This window comes from Priapulus caudatus, unplaced genomic scaffold (assembly GCF_000485595.1).
Source record: "Priapulus caudatus unplaced genomic scaffold, Priapulus_caudatus-5.0.1 Scaffold209, whole genome shotgun sequence".
In the NCBI taxonomy this organism is placed as follows: domain Eukaryota; kingdom Metazoa; phylum Priapulida; class Priapulimorpha; order Priapulimorphida; family Priapulidae; genus Priapulus; species Priapulus caudatus.
Window position 1 is genome coordinate 131,124 of NW_014577270.1, and position 15,572 is coordinate 146,695.

Consider the following 15,572-nt stretch of genomic DNA (forward strand, 5'->3'; position numbering starts at 1 on the left):
GTGTGTGAGATGGTTTATAAGCATGTGTACATATACATTGTCGTTCAGTGTCCACCACCCTCACCTGATGCAGGCTGTGGTCAACATTGTAACGAGACATATGCGGGGAGAGAGAAGCAGATATGTATATATGTATACGCGCAGCCATCTCTTCTTTCCCTAGTAACAATAGTCCGCCAATGTCACTGCATGCATGTCACGTTCGCGCACACGCATGCACAGATGCATTCATGCACGCCGTACGTACTTACGTATGTACGTACCGCTTGGCGGCCCCCTACATCATCCATGTACACCCAGGCTTCCCCTCCATGCTGCCTCATAGCTACCCATCGTCCCGTACGTACCTGTGAAGCCATCGATCATAGTAGAGCTGCTTGACGGCAGACGCATCCTCGTCGAATCGTCGCACGAGCCGCTCTAGCTGCGTGAACGATCGCGCGATCACCTGCTCCATCGACAGTTCACAGAGGGCGCCACCACGAACGGAGTTATGCTGGCGAATGAGGTCGTTGATGCAGCATGTTGGAGAGCTGTTGCTGACGTTCACGCCACAGCCTGAAGCAAGCACATTATTATTTTATTATTATTGTTATTATTGTTTTATTATTTTCATTAAATGCAAATGGCCTCGTCGGTACCACTGGAGACTGTCAACCACGAACATCCTGGAAAAGATTCTAAGCTAACTAAGGGCAACGACTATACGCACATTAATTATTGACCTTTCGTGCAGTCTCCCTTCGTTTCACAAATAGCGCACTGTCGATTGAAATCCTACTTGTTGACAGCTATTAGTCAGACCTCAGCGCTTTAGCTAAACTAAATCCATGCAATATTTATTACGAACTATAGCATGCACCATTCCTTGCAACCGCAAAAACATGTTTAACGTTTCCTCTAAGATGTCTTGCTTAGCCAGCAGGGCTCGATGAATAATTTAGGCGGAATTTTAAATATGGCAACTCAAATGGCGAAATAAACTAAGCTGAATGAAGTTAGTAGAAGCGCATGTAAGTATATCGTTGAGTGGTATTAGCGATCCTCCATCACCGTTGTCATCATCGTCACGATCATCATCATCATCATCGTCGTCGTCATCCTCAACAACAACATCATCATCATCATCATCAACAACATCATCATCACCATCATCATTATCATCATCATCGTCATCGTCGATTCGTTCTCGTCATCGTCATCATTATCATAACCGTCACCATCACAATTTATCTTACTGTTAGGTTACATAATTCTATACATGATCCGACCGTGGTGACCCCGCATGCGTAGACCCGCGTATGTGGTCATGGTAAACACACTACCGTGATATTGCAGCGGAGCAAGCTTAATTGATAAATCCTTGATGATGCTTAAAATTAACATACTCTTACTTCGACCTAACGACAGGGAGAGCAGGGCAATACCGGCGCTCCTGGGCCATCTGGTGACGGAAACGGGAAGACAGTAAGTTTCCTAATCGAGTGTATAGTAATTATGTATTAAGAGTAATTAGTTATAGTTGTGTAGCGTAATAAGCCTATTACCTACAATGCTAGTATGGGAATACTACAAGCGAGGATGTATCGTATATAAGGGATAACGGATATAAGCTATATTATTATAACGGTATATAAGCTATACGGGATTCTCTACTGCCTACGTTCTGTTTCAGACTGCCGGGTTGAAAGGAGACGCGGGAGAACACGGAGCTCCGGTAAGTCGCCGCCGCGAAATTAAAATATAATAGCTCGCAACAGTTTACTGTAGTTTTTCATCCTGGTCATTATTACACTGCCATATGGATACTTGAGGCTTGCATAAAGTGAATTTCTGCGCCCGCGTTCGTTGCTCAGCCCGATGCTGTGTTTAACACGAGCATCATTTTATCAGGAGTGTATAATAAATTATTATAGATAATAGCTCATATAGATAATATCTATATTATACACTCCTGATTTTATTGTTAACAAGCATGAATTTAATTTACTACGATGAGGCTCCATAAATGCTCAGCGGTGCAGTGTGATTGAACAATACTTGTATGACATCATATAACGGTTATACGACTACGTGTAATGCTTTTAGGGCTGCGTATAACAGTAGCACAACGTTAGCAACGTACTGGCATAAGCCTGACAGTTACTTGTTGTTACTGTTTGCTACTATCCAAATCTGCATGATACTAGTAATATATTTATGTTGTCCAGGGTCTGCCTGGTCCACAAGGAAAAGATGGGTTATCCGGAGAAAAGGTAATAACCAAATTACGAAAGCAACTTATACGAATATCAGCTCCCATAGCTCAATTACAGACTCATCTTTAATTACCCTGCTAGACTATATAAAAAGGACTCTTTAAAAAGACAAAGACATGTTAAACAATATTGATATTTTATAGGGCGAGCGCGGCGCAGAAGGTTATCCTGGACAGTCAGGTTCCGCGGTAAGTCTAACTATAGGGCCTACGCCATGTTTGTTTTTTAAGCGTGAGTAAGCTCAGCTGCCATTGATAGAGATTCCAATTTTAGTATGAATAAGACAAAAACATACGTCGCGCATACACACGCGCGCGCACACATCAACACACAAGACAGCTTACTCCAACGCCGGGGTATGTAAAGTCAGTATGTGAAGGAATGTAGCGCCGCGCTGTTTTGAAATGAGTAAACATTCATAATCATTCATGAATTATCCGGCTAGCTGCTACATAACGTTAGTACATTCATACAGTCGGCCGACACTAATAGAGGTTTCAACTCTCACTTTTCAATAAATGCCATATTTCGCTAACACACACATGCACACACATATTGTTCCCACACAACACACACACAGCACCACGCACACGCGACCGCACACACACACGCACACGCACACGCACACCCACACGCACACGCACACGCACACGCACACGCCACACTCACACAGCACCAGCCACGGCACATCACACACACACACACAGTCTCTGTTGTTCGATGTTAATAAGCTTACGAGCTTACTTTGCGTACTCTAGGGTGATCGTGGAGACCCAGGATACCCTGGAGATCCAGGTCCTTCAGGACCTATTGGCCCCCCTGGTCCCCCGGGACCACATGGGACTATGAATAGCGGAGCGCCTCTAGTGGTGAGATGTGAACCAATTACAATTAATGTTTATATCCCCAATAGCAGGCATTAAATGGCATTTAAAAGAACCACATTTTATTCCAATGTTATATATTATATATCATATATTATATACTATATATTATATATTATATATATTATAATATCTTATACATTATACATCACACATTATGTGTTATGTACTCTATATGACATATTACTTATTACATATCCACGCCCGAGTAGTTCATGTGAAATGCTGCACGTTAGCGTATCTATTCGCTCTCCTCGTTAGTGAGTTATGCAGTGCGCAAAGGGGAAGCGTAATACGCAAACGTGTGTGTGTGCCGATGTTTTTTCAGGCCCGCCTGGGGAACCCGGAATACCGGGTGAAAGCGGCCGTCACGGACGAAAGGTAACCGATGCATTTCGCGTCTAACGTCTCCTTCGTGCCACAGAGATTTCACTGACAGACATGCGCATAGTTATTTTGTGGCTTACACGCGCATATTATTACGTCACGCACGACGACGTCTCGCGAAATCTCGCGCGCAATATACCGCACCATTGTGCCGCGTGCACGACCCATTAAAGTGGCACCCGGCAGTTAGATGCGATATGATATGCACCAGGGCACCACATAGATATGACTACTAGCACTTGAAAAAAATAACCATAACCCTAACTCATAACCTTAACCTAAACCCTAAACCGTAACCTAAAACCCTACCAAACCCTAAAAAAAAATTAAATTAAATTAAATTAAAGTGCCTAGTAGTCATATCATATCGCATCTAACTGCCGGTTGCATTAAAGTGCTATACTCTGGATCATCGGACTACTTCATGTAAACAATAACCAAACGTTGATACAATCATCTCTATGTGTGCCTCCGATCTCAGCATGCTTTGTTAGGACACTTTGACACTTTTTTCGTCGGTTCCTTCGTAAAAACGCAAGTTAGCAGGCCGACCACTAGATGGCTCTCATGCCGGATTGTAACTTTTGAAAGAGACACCGCCTCTCTAAACAACCGCTTTATTGGCGTTTGATTTAACTTGATCATACATCACGAGCGTGATTGCGTCATATTTAAGGGTGACAGAGGCAGCGATGGAGTCTCCGGCAAGTCTGGTTCCCATGGGAGCAAAGGGCGAACCGGGTGAAAGAGGACTGCCAGGAATGCCAGGATTGGAGGGCATTCAAGGTCGAACTGGAGAGGTCGGTCTAGCCGGATCGCCAGGACAGAAAGGAGAGGCCGTGAGTAGATCAGGTTTACGAGTCACTAGGTAAACGTGGGAATCTACATATAGCTGTAGCCTCTGTGCAGTTGATAAGCGCATGAAAGGTGTTCATAGATCGTTCTCTGACAAGTTATTGATAACGCACTCGGTGTGACGGATGATGACAGACAACGCCGTACTGTCATCGGGCGGTCGTTTCTCGATCGAGTTGCGCGTTTTGTATTTTAGAGTCGGCCAGGTTTCCCTGGTATCCCTGGCAACGAAGGCACACCAGGCTCACAGGTAACCTTCACTATAAAGTATATCGTCATAGGCTACAGAGGTTTAACGGAATAAATATTAATATAATGTTAATGTATTAATAATTAATTCTATGTTTTTAAAATATATATAATATATATTTATATTTCATATCATATCAACTATACTATTAAATATAATATATTAATAATGATATAGTATTAATATGGAATTATATCATATTATATATAGTTATTAACAAGGTTATTTAGAGATACAGTTACATACTATATGAATGATTATATGAACGAATGAGGCATGGGCTTACGACACACCTCGCGTGGTTTCCTCTCTGACCACGTAACATTCACGACGCCCTCCCCATTCACGTTCCCTCCTCGTGTATATGTTACACCATATTAGCTTTTCCTAAAGCGGAATGCCGGGCAATCCCGGACTTCCTGGGACAGCCGGTGGATTCCAGGAAATCCGGTGAGTGTGGAGAAGCCTTTATTGGTAACAAATGATATCCGCATAGCGTATAATAAGCATCCGGTTTTAATTAAGAATTTCATTGACGGTTGGTTCAAGTGATTGATTCAATATGGTCCGATTGTGTTCTTTGATGCCTAAAGGTGGCATTTCGGCATCAAGACCTCTTACCGACAAAAGCTTACCTGCGCTTGTGGTGAACGACCAAGCGCCACTTACTTCGGCAGAAATATGAAACGATGCATTATATGGCGTATTACGTTGATTCATCTGTGTACTTGTGACACTATAGTAATATCGCAAGAGCGTATAAAGAACCCTTCTTTATCTGGCTCTTGTTAATGTATCTATATACTATTAAGAGCTAATAATAACCTATATAATAATCGTGGGTTATTAGCTCTTTGATACTATGCAAACGTGTATGTGAGATAACTAGAGTATAAAATGAGGTTAATTGCCTGTTGCTAAGGGGCCACCCGGACCGCCTGGACCTCTGGTAACACGTACAAAAAAGGGTGATCGGGTAAGACTATGTTATTGTTTATTAATTCTTAATTAATTATATATTATTATATTATTATATTATTATTACATCATTTGTTATTATTATCAGTACATTTTAATTTTTGATATCGTAACTTGTAAGTGAAGAAAGACAAAGATAAGTGAAAAAACATGAAATCCACTCTTCCCAAAGCACAAACTAAGCTAACTTGGCAGACGAGCAAATCGACGCGACGGACCCGACTGCCGAAAGATTCATCCATTTATATCTTAACATTCATGGTGTTAATAGTAAGCACAGAACACCGCCCAGTGCCACTGAATAGTAACGATACGTAATGACGGTAGCGAATTGGCTTGCTGAATAGAATGACGCGTGCGAAAATCTGAAAGTCGCGAGCACGTACATATCTTCATTGTGATGCACTCGCATCGTCTTTAACAAAGCGATATGTGAAGCAATCGTAACGCGCATATTATATACGCGAGTTTTGTGCCAGTTGTGAGAGCTGCAGGTTGGCAAGGGTGCTTGAAACTGAAACATGTTTCGCACTCGATCAAGACAAACCTAATAAGAATATCATTATGAATAAGCAGGTAGGTTACGTATGTATATATATAAAGTTTCGTTTTCCAAATGCAAGTTAGATTACACTGAATGAAAATATTAAAATTAAAACAACTGGAAGCATAATTATGCACAAACGTTTTCACTTCGCTCTTCAGGTGCATATACATATGCAAAATTAATTATGTCTCCAGTTGTTTAAATTTTATATTTTCTCTCTCTCTCTCTTCCTCTTCTCTCTCTGCTAAATATATATATATATATATATATATATATAAATTATATATATTTATATAACGTTATATAAATTTATATATATATATATATATATTATATACGTTATATATATTTATATATATTATATATATTATAGTTATGTTGGATTACTTTGGATACCAGCAGCTCTACAAGCGGTCGATGATGTTCTGTTTTGATATAGGGCGACCCATGGACGCGATGGACCGCCAGGTGCGATGACATTCACTCTGTTAAAGGTATCCTACCTCATAGTTTATGTATTTGATGTAGTTTTCAATGTGTGTGAGTGTGTGTGTGTGTGTGTGTGTGTGTGTGTGTGGTTGTGTGTGTGTGTGTGTGTGTGTGTGCGCGGTATGTGTGTGTGGTGTGGGGGGGGGCGTGTTTGTGTGGTGTGTGGTGCGTGCGTGGTGGTTGTGTGTGTGGGGGCGTGTTGTGTGTGTGTGTGGGGGGGGTGGCGTGTGTGTTTGTGTGTGTGTGGGTATGTGTTGTGTGGGGGCGTGTTTGTGTGTGTGTGTGTGGGTGGGTGGGTGTGTGTGTGTGTGTGCGTGCGTATGTGTGTGGGGGGGGGGGGGGGCGTGTTTGTGTGTGTGTGTGTGTGTGTGTGTGTGTGTGTGTGTGTGTGTGTGTGTGTGTGCGTATGTGTGTGGGGGGCGTGTTTGTGTGTGTGTGTGTGTGTGGTGGTGTGTGTGTGTGTGTGCGTATGTGTGTGTGGGGGGGAGTGTTTGTGTGTGTGTGGTGTGTGTGTGCGTGCGTGCGTGTGTGTTTGTGTGTGTGTGGGTGTGCGTGCGTGCGTGCGTGTGTGTGTGTGTGTGTGTGTGGGTGGGGGCGTGTTTGTGTGTGCGCGATGACTGCGTGCATATGTAGTTATATCTTGGGTAATCGATAGACAACACAAACCTCGATAATATTACTTCAGACGCAATATGCCCACTGCCTGAATTAAATTAAATTTACCCGTTAAGCTTCCTTCACACCTGTACTGCATTATATGAATTACTCTACAGCCGTGGCCAGCTTCGAATCCCACCTGTAGCTTCTACAATATTAATTCATAGCTCACTGTATCTTCTGTCTACGTAACTTCGCCGTCTAAAGATGGTAACTGCTGATAAATATATATTCGCATGCTATACAGGGAGAGCCGGGAGACCCGGCATGACCGAGATATAGGAGACCCTGGACCACGGGTACGTATTTAACCTAACTTATTAACTTATCATAAACTATCATTAACTTATTAACAAGTATATAACAAGTATATAGTATATAGTATAACAAGTATATAGTATATAGTATAACAAGTATATTAACAAAGTATATAACAAGACTATACACACTTATTACTTCTAGAGGAAGCGCTTACGATTTACGCAATCTAATTTCTTACCAGAGGAATATTAGCATATTAATTCTACGTTTTCAGGATATATTCTATGAACATATATATATTATAATATATATTATATATATATTATATATATATATTACAAGAATTATAATAATATAATTATAAATCATTCCTTCAAATTACGGGTATTATATAATAGCTGTAATTTGAACGGAATGTATCAGTAGAATCCCATAAAATAAAATAATTTGACCGGTTACGTTTTATTGATGTTACGCAGGGCCCTTCCGGAGTACCTGGCAAGCGAGGTGTGCAAGGAGACCCGTAATACGCATGCGCATAGCTACACGATCCACATTGAAGACGTTGATTAACTGTCGGATCAGTTTATTTTATATCCATAGCAAAATTTCACCTCGGGCTAAATACTCAACATCTCTTAACGATATCTTTATCTAGTGACTGTACTTCGCAAAGAGAACACGTAGTCTTTCTTTACTTCGTGCAGCAGTAATTTGCTCGTGTTTGTATTTAGGGGGAGAAGGCGAGTCAGGAGAAGCTGGTAAGCGAGGTGGAATGGCCCATCCGTCCGCAGGGATCCGCGGGCTTACAAAGGAATTTCCGGATTGGCTGGACAGAAGGTTCGCAACCTCGTATTAGTCCTACCACCATATGTACCACCTTACCGCGATTCGTGTAATCCATACAGAATACGTAATTTAATAGTAGTTAAATCTATCAGTAGGTACACTTACACACTACACACTACACATAGTGTGTGTGTGTGTGGTGTGTGTGTGTGTGTGTGTGTGTGTGTGTGTGTGTGTGTGTGTGTGTGTGTGTGTGTGTGTGTGTGTGTACGTGTGTGTGTGTACGTGTGTGTGTTTGTATGTACGTGTGTGTGTGTGTGTGTGTGTGTGTGTGTGTGTGTGTGTGTGTGTGTGTGTGTGTGTGTGTGTGTGTGACGTGTGTGTGTGTGTGTGTGTGTGTGTGTGTGTGTGTGTGTCCGTGCGTGTGCGTGCGTACTTGTGTAGGCCTATGCTTTGTTACGCGTAAACTAGATCGATTGGCAATCCGCAAAATAACTCTTATATCTTCGTCATCGATATCTAAAAAATGTATAGCAAAAAATCGCACGCACGTCGAACCAGCCTGGCGTGTCGCAGCGATTGGCTTCATCTGCATGCTAAGCATCGGTTAGTGTTGTCAGCTGACATGCGAACATGCGTGGCGACTATAGCGACATCTAACCGCGATGTGACGTAAACGGGAGATGCGAGAATGGTCATTCTCACCACAGAGATCACGTGACCACTGGCTTTTTTTTATTTGATTTTAATTAAATTGCGCCGTCATAACAAACGAGGGAGCAATGCCGTATCCATCTTTGTGGTGAGATTGAAGAATGGTTTGTCTGCAGTGATGCTCTAGTGTTGTCGGCCGTGGACACGTGTAGCAACTATTATAACAGGGTAAACATGAATGGCTATTTTGTAGGGAAGTTCGGGGATGCCAGGCAGCGCTGGAGTGCAGGGAGACAGAGGTCCTAAAGGCCCATTGGTAAGCATCGCGCTGCAGCGAATCAGTATCATCTATAGATTTTTTTATACGGGATAGTGCGCGGCAAAACAACACGATGGCAATTTGTGTAATCTAGGAAACTACATGAAATATAATATGTGTCACAGTGTTAAATACTCTCAATTTCTTTGAAATTTGAAATTTCTTTGAAATTATTTAACTCTGTTGTATAATGTAAAGCAGGTAGTAACAACATCAATATATGTGTCCACGTGCGTTCGTGCGTGTGAACCAGTGTGGATACATTCGCGCGTGCGTGCTTGCGTGCGTGCGTACGTTGGCGTGTGCGTGTGAATGTGCGTGCGTGCGTGCGTGCGTGCGTAAGTGTGTGTGTGCGTGCGTGTGTACAAACGCACGCACATCGACTATTTTCGTTACCATTACTTGTGTTTTTATGTTTGCAGGGTCCAGCCGGAGCTCAAGGTCCCGCCGGCATCCCAGGGCTTCCTGGTCGACAAGGATTACTCGGGCCGTTGGTACGAATCCCGTTATCGTCACTCTACTGTAACACACCGACCCTTATATATATTACTGCATGCATAGACGCAGCCGACATATACGCTTGTATGAAACAAGTTATTTAACCGAGATCGAGCGATTATAACGCGTAGAAGATCGAACGACCGCATATACGCGCAGACTATGAATGCAAATAAACGTGATAATTCACTTATTCGAGTTATCTATCACGTATAATTAAGGTTGTAAATGTGCGATCTGTGCCCAGTAAATTATCGATGAAATTGCCTCTTAATACATGCATCTCTTATAACTGAAATATGAGCATTTGTTACATATATACGCTTATGTTGTCATATAGGGAGAGAGTGGAGCGGCGGGACAAAAAGGCGAAAAGGTAATTCTATGTTACGAAGCTATTTACATAAGATCAGGAGCTAATGATACATTAGAGAATAATAATAATAATAATAATAATAATAATAATAATAATAATAATGAAGGTGTTATTAGCTCTTAATGCGATCAGGAGTGGATAAAAACAAATGGATTTTTATTGGTTTTATTTGGTGAGATCCTACTAATTCGTATCCAAGTCTATGCCATGAAAATAGAGAAGATATGTAGACAAACACCAAACCTATATCACTCAAAACTACTTCCTGTAGAAAAGCTTGAGAAGTCATTTGAGCTCTCTGATTCATAGGTCCTCTAAACTCTCTCATATATAATAGGGTGAATCCGCCATTATCATAGGAGGAGATTCTGGACTCGCCTATGGTGCCCAAGGACCAATGGTAAGTAATTGCCAACTAAACAATAACTAACTGCACAATCTTCAGACAGATTTCAAGAGAATTAATATTCGCTCACCCGCGGAAAGATAATCGTCTATAGACTATTATAATATCTCGCCTGATTTACGCGGGCCCAAAACAGTTGGCCAGAACCATTGCGGTCTTCTTTAAAACTACGTAACGAATGTTTACACGTGACGAATGTTACATATGTAAATTGCTCATGCTTTCAGGGCAGTAGAGGTCCAACGGGACCACCGGGCATGGTACGTGTGATTAACCCTATAAACGAGTAGTGTATAATATTAGACCTATATCTGCGAACCAACATTAAGAGTATATAATGGGTGAGTAATACTCTCCCATTATGTACTCTTGTCAACATCCAACTGCAACAGTTACAAAATCGACATAAATATAATATGTTACATAGCAGCTAACGTGCAGTAATATTATACAGTATAGTAACGGTTCGTGTGATGAATCTTACAACAACGACGTGTAAGGTAATAGCATATCGCCTGAATAATAGCAGCTCCTGAAGGAAAAGCTCACGTAATGTGATTTAAAAAAAAAACATTTGTGTCTCAGTGAACGCTGGTGAAGCGCGTCACGTCGTAATGTAGACTACTGTCCATACGTAATGACGTGGCAGTAAGTTCTTGACAGCATTATTGAGTTTAATGGAGGTATGGGCTATTAAATCGTTCCTGACAGCCTGGAGCCAGAGGCGGGCAAGGAGAGAGGGGAAGAGTCGGACAGCCTGGAACCATTGGTATACCCGGAATACCAGGCAATCCGGGTCAAGCCGGATCGGAAGGTCAGCGTGGACCATCCGGATTTCCGGGTACACCCGGTGAATCTGTAAGTACATTTTTATTTTATAATAGCAGACGAAAACGATGGTCGTTTTCGTCATGATCAAATAATACATTTACAGCCATCATATTATTTTACTCGCCACACGCTTATAGATTACAAAAAACGCGCAAGTGCAAGTGCAGTGCAGCATTACATTTAAAACTTATATTACGATAAGTAAAAAAAATTAAAAAATAAATAATAAAAACGTAAAAATAACAAATAACAAATAAATTAAATAATTTGTAAATAATCGGTGTACGTTCTACGACCGACGGACACCGCACCGGTACAACGAGTGTTCACATCAGCGTCTCTCTGTATGCTATATGCAGGCGAGGGGTCGCACCAGGTCGGAGATACGACAGATATGCATGGAAATCATTAACGATTTGATCTCAAATAAGCGAGAAGAGTTGCGAGGTCTGCCTGGACGACCCGGGCACGGTAAGACAGGCCGGTCAGGCCCGCCAGGCTCTCAGGGCATACAAGGTAACGTATCGTTACGGCACATAGCTAAAGTAACTACATAGATAGAATAACTGCATAGATAAACTAACTACATAGATAGAGTAACTACATATGTAAACTAACTACATAGATAGAGTAACACATAGATAGAGTAACTACATAGATAGAGTAACACATAGATTGTGTAACTACATAGATAGAGTAACTACATAGATATCGAAACTGCCTGCATAGATAATATCTACGATACGATTGCGTGATTCTATAAAACAAGTGCGCAAGAGAGCTTAGGCACAGATAAATAGCAATGATAATACCCCGTCAGTATCATTCATTATACGGTCGAAATACGTCGAATTAACGTAATGTCGAGAACAACACATATAGGCCTACGAATATCGGAATTTAGCGTTCAACCATAAAACAGTTCCGTGTTCACCCGAATTTCGTAGTTCCGTATTCCCGAATTCCGTTTGTCGGAAGAAATCTCGCGGTAAGACATCTTTGCAAGCGATTCTTCGTTTATCTATTAATCCCCCTATTGATATAGGCGATCCAGGACCGCAGGGGCAGGCGGGTGACCGGGGATTCATGGGGCTAATGGGACCACCTGGTCCGCCTGGCCAGATGGGTCTAAAAGGTATGTTTATGTGTGCGCGTATGTGTGTGTGTGTGTGTGTGTGTGTGTGTGTGTGTGTGTGTGTGTGTGTGCGTGCGTGCTTACGCGTGCGTGCGTGTGTGGTGTATGTGTGCGTGTGTGTGCGTGCGTGCTTGTGCGTGCCTGCGCGTATGTGTGTGTGCACGCGCGTGTTTGCCTACATGCGTGTATGTTCGCGCACGCGTGCGTGCGCAATACTATTGCTCTTAATTCGTCCTCCGCAGGTGACGGCGGCAACAAGGGAGACCGCGGTCCGGAAGGCATAGGACTTGAAGGAGCGATGGGTATCCGGGGACCGCCAGGCCCACCCGGTCCCCCGGGTACCGGGATCTCAGGCCGAGACGGGGAACGAGGACCTCCAGGGCGGCCGGGCATGCCTGGAGTCACCGGTCCCCCCGGTTCCCATGGACCACCGGGATACTGCGAATACTGCAATTATCCGAGCAACAACGTGCAGGCTTCCGCCCCGACTTCCTCGAAAGGACCACGTAGCTCGAAAAAGCGGAAATGATCACACGCGCGCCCTCTTATGACGACGACGAGAAACAATTGCGTGAAAAGCGTGCGAGAGAAAATATGATAGGTTCGTTGTAAAATGCGAAAGAGCGGGAGGGGGAATATAGACGACAGGTGTAGCGTGCCACCAGGGTCGCCTCGATCTGAATTTGCGACATATCACGTGCCACGTTGATTGTATATACGCCGGTATTACTGCGACGACGTAAGTGCACTTTAACATGCATTTAGCCTGCTTCACGCGTGCAAGAGGAAACACGAATCGAGCTGCGGAAAGGCATGACGTTTTGTACCGAGTACAATACCCCTACTCGTTGAGTCTCACTGTTTATAGCCATATAATGCAGATCAAAGTCTGTAGATACTATGTTTACGTTTCGATATTAGGCAATGAACACTAATATACTAAAGGATACAACATGTGTATGTCAAGTAGCATTTACGGTGTAGCTTGTGTTCTTGAACGAAGAGTAGCCTACAGTCACTATAACAACACGCTCGCTTTTACATTGTCGTAAAATATATCAGAGTTAATAATGACAATTTATTATTTGTCATTATTGACAATTTATTTGCCATTATTAACCCCTGAATATATGCAGGACATACTCTGTTGATAAACTTAGCATATCTCCCGTTTACTCTGTAGAAATAACGTCGATACGTGTCATTTTTCTACAGAACATGAGCTCGTAAACGCCATGTCGGTCTAAGTACTTTCAAGTCGACACTTATCATATTCACTTGCATCTGGTGGGGCACTGAGAACTGCTATAGCATCATGCTACAACGATAGCTTTCCTGAGATAGCAATTCACATTTTATTGATTTCTTAATCGCTATTGTTATATACTGTAACGACCACTCGGTGTGTTAACGCGGCCTGGTTTACGACTATGAGGCTCGCGTTATGGGTTGTTTTTTATCCGCGTATTATTACCACGCACAGGTAACGCTAATTGTACTAAACTGTCTGTAGTGAATATAGTTCAGAACCGCCGATTTCATTGTATTGTCAGACACGTTATTCTCCCGACTTCAAGACATCTGAGCATACGAAGTTTGTAGGCAGAACAATTCATTAATATAATATGTGTCACTCAGCAATACATGTTTAATATAGGATATGTCATGCCTGTTTTTAACTAGTTCTTGAGAAGTACTACGTGTTAAACATGTTTCCGTATGCCATGCCTATACGAGCAACAATGGCTGCATATTGGTTGGTGCTAGTTGCTGGCCATGTTGCAATGATTTGCTCATAAACGAATAAAGCGTCTCTGCCTAAATCATTAGTAGTGCCGTGAATAACACCAAGCGCGTTGTTTTGTACAAGTTTATTTATGTTTCTTAGTAAAATACACGAGATTTAGTACACATGGTTTTTGTACGTTTCCTCTGCGCACAGGAAAGACCAGCAACACAATACGAAACTTAGAGCTAAACGTTTCCCGAGGAGCTGCAAAACAGTCACTTCCCTTGCTGTCAATACACATTTTGTGGATAAATTATTACATTTGAGATGAATTTGCATCAACGCTGTCAATACTGCTGAAATTTATAATTACACAAAATTTCGATACGTGCTATACACTGCTGTCCATATGCTATGATGGTATTGTTGTTAAACTGCAGACATAGACATCAAAAAGCTATGTTATTAGAACCACTTTCCCAAATGAAACTGATAGTCAAAAAACCATCAACTTCACGAAACGCAGCACCTAATAACTACACTGTATACAGTTTACTTGCATAGCGTACAAACATGCTGAACTTTTCAGTCGCTTTAAAATATACACATGTAATAAACTCTTTTTAGACGACTCATTTAAAATACGACCATCAGATAGCAGCAGATACATTCACCTAGCGTTATTAAGATGAATTGCCATTTCACTCTCCACCTTGCCATTTTAGTACGTAGTTTTGTTTTAGATAACAAAAAAAATATTCACACGTTATGAAAACCACACACATAACACCATGCTACACGTGACAGCGTTGCAGTAGCTTCTTTTAATTAGCAACAGCATAAATTTGACTAATATATTAAACGAAGATATCTCATTTCACACCAGTAGACAATTTACAGTGCTCATCCCAGTATCTCAGTATTCCTAGCAAGTATCGATTCACGTTTCACACCAGAGGCGGAAAGGGTTACCTAAATGTATTAGTATTATCATGAACATACACATACAGTACGTATATGTGTTCACGGTATTATGTACACTCGTGGTTTCTTTAAACACATTTGCTGTGCTGGTCACGGGCCAACAAAAAAATTTTTTCCACTCTCACAAGGGATTACTTAACTACCTAATATAACTATAAGTTTTAAATGTGCACACATACGACAGTGCTAGGGCGTCACAGTTGCTTACAAACCATAAATATGCCATCAGAATAGTATCTGTCACTGTTACACAGAAGGCCAGTAACATTCAAGCATTGCTTTTGG

At 41.9% G+C, this 15,572-nt stretch overlaps 2 protein-coding genes across 2 annotated transcripts in view; both read left to right on the forward strand.

The window, feature by feature from the left end:
- The window catches only part of LOC106807339 (collagen alpha-1(IX) chain-like), a 14,556-nt gene extending 10,194 nt beyond the window's left edge, over positions 1-4,362 (forward strand). The window contains exons 10-16 of the mRNA XM_014809647.1: positions 1,411-1,467; positions 1,676-1,717; positions 2,211-2,255; positions 2,402-2,446; positions 3,017-3,127; positions 3,470-3,523; positions 4,206-4,362. Of these exons, the coding sequence (XP_014665133.1) occupies positions 1,411-1,467; positions 1,676-1,717; positions 2,211-2,255; positions 2,402-2,446; positions 3,017-3,127; positions 3,470-3,523; positions 4,206-4,274 (423 nt within the window). The 3' untranslated portion in view covers positions 4,275-4,362. The remainder of the gene's footprint in view (positions 1-1,410; positions 1,468-1,675; positions 1,718-2,210; positions 2,256-2,401; positions 2,447-3,016; positions 3,128-3,469; positions 3,524-4,205) is intronic.
- Positions 4,363-8,358: 3,996 nt separating this feature from the next.
- Positions 8,359-15,052, forward strand: LOC106807348 (collagen alpha-1(IX) chain-like). Its single transcript, XM_014809655.1, has 10 exons — positions 8,359-8,406; positions 9,263-9,325; positions 9,751-9,822; positions 10,167-10,202; positions 10,540-10,602; positions 10,836-10,868; positions 11,320-11,466; positions 11,799-11,955; positions 12,485-12,574; positions 12,817-15,052. Exons 2-10 carry the CDS (start codon positions 9,275-9,277, stop codon positions 13,101-13,103), a joined length of 936 nt encoding a protein of 311 aa, XP_014665141.1. The 5' UTR covers positions 8,359-8,406; positions 9,263-9,274; the 3' UTR covers positions 13,104-15,052.
- The last annotated feature ends 520 nt before the right edge of the window (positions 15,053-15,572 follow it).

What these genes read in the sequence shown, in the direction of transcription:
- LOC106807348 (XM_014809655.1), top strand. Translation starts at nt 9,275, where the DNA reads ATGCCAGGCAGCGCTGGAGTGCAGGGAGACAGAGGTCCTAAAGGCCCA. An exon ending in CAACGGGACCACCGGGCATG is followed by an intron (nt 10,869 to 11,319) that starts GTACGTGTGATT and finishes CGTTCCTGACAG; the next exon opens with CCTGGAGCCAGAGGCGGGCA. An exon ending in TGGCCAGATGGGTCTAAAAG is followed by an intron (nt 12,575 to 12,816) that starts GTATGTTTATGT and finishes CGTCCTCCGCAG; the next exon opens with GTGACGGCGGCAACAAGGGA.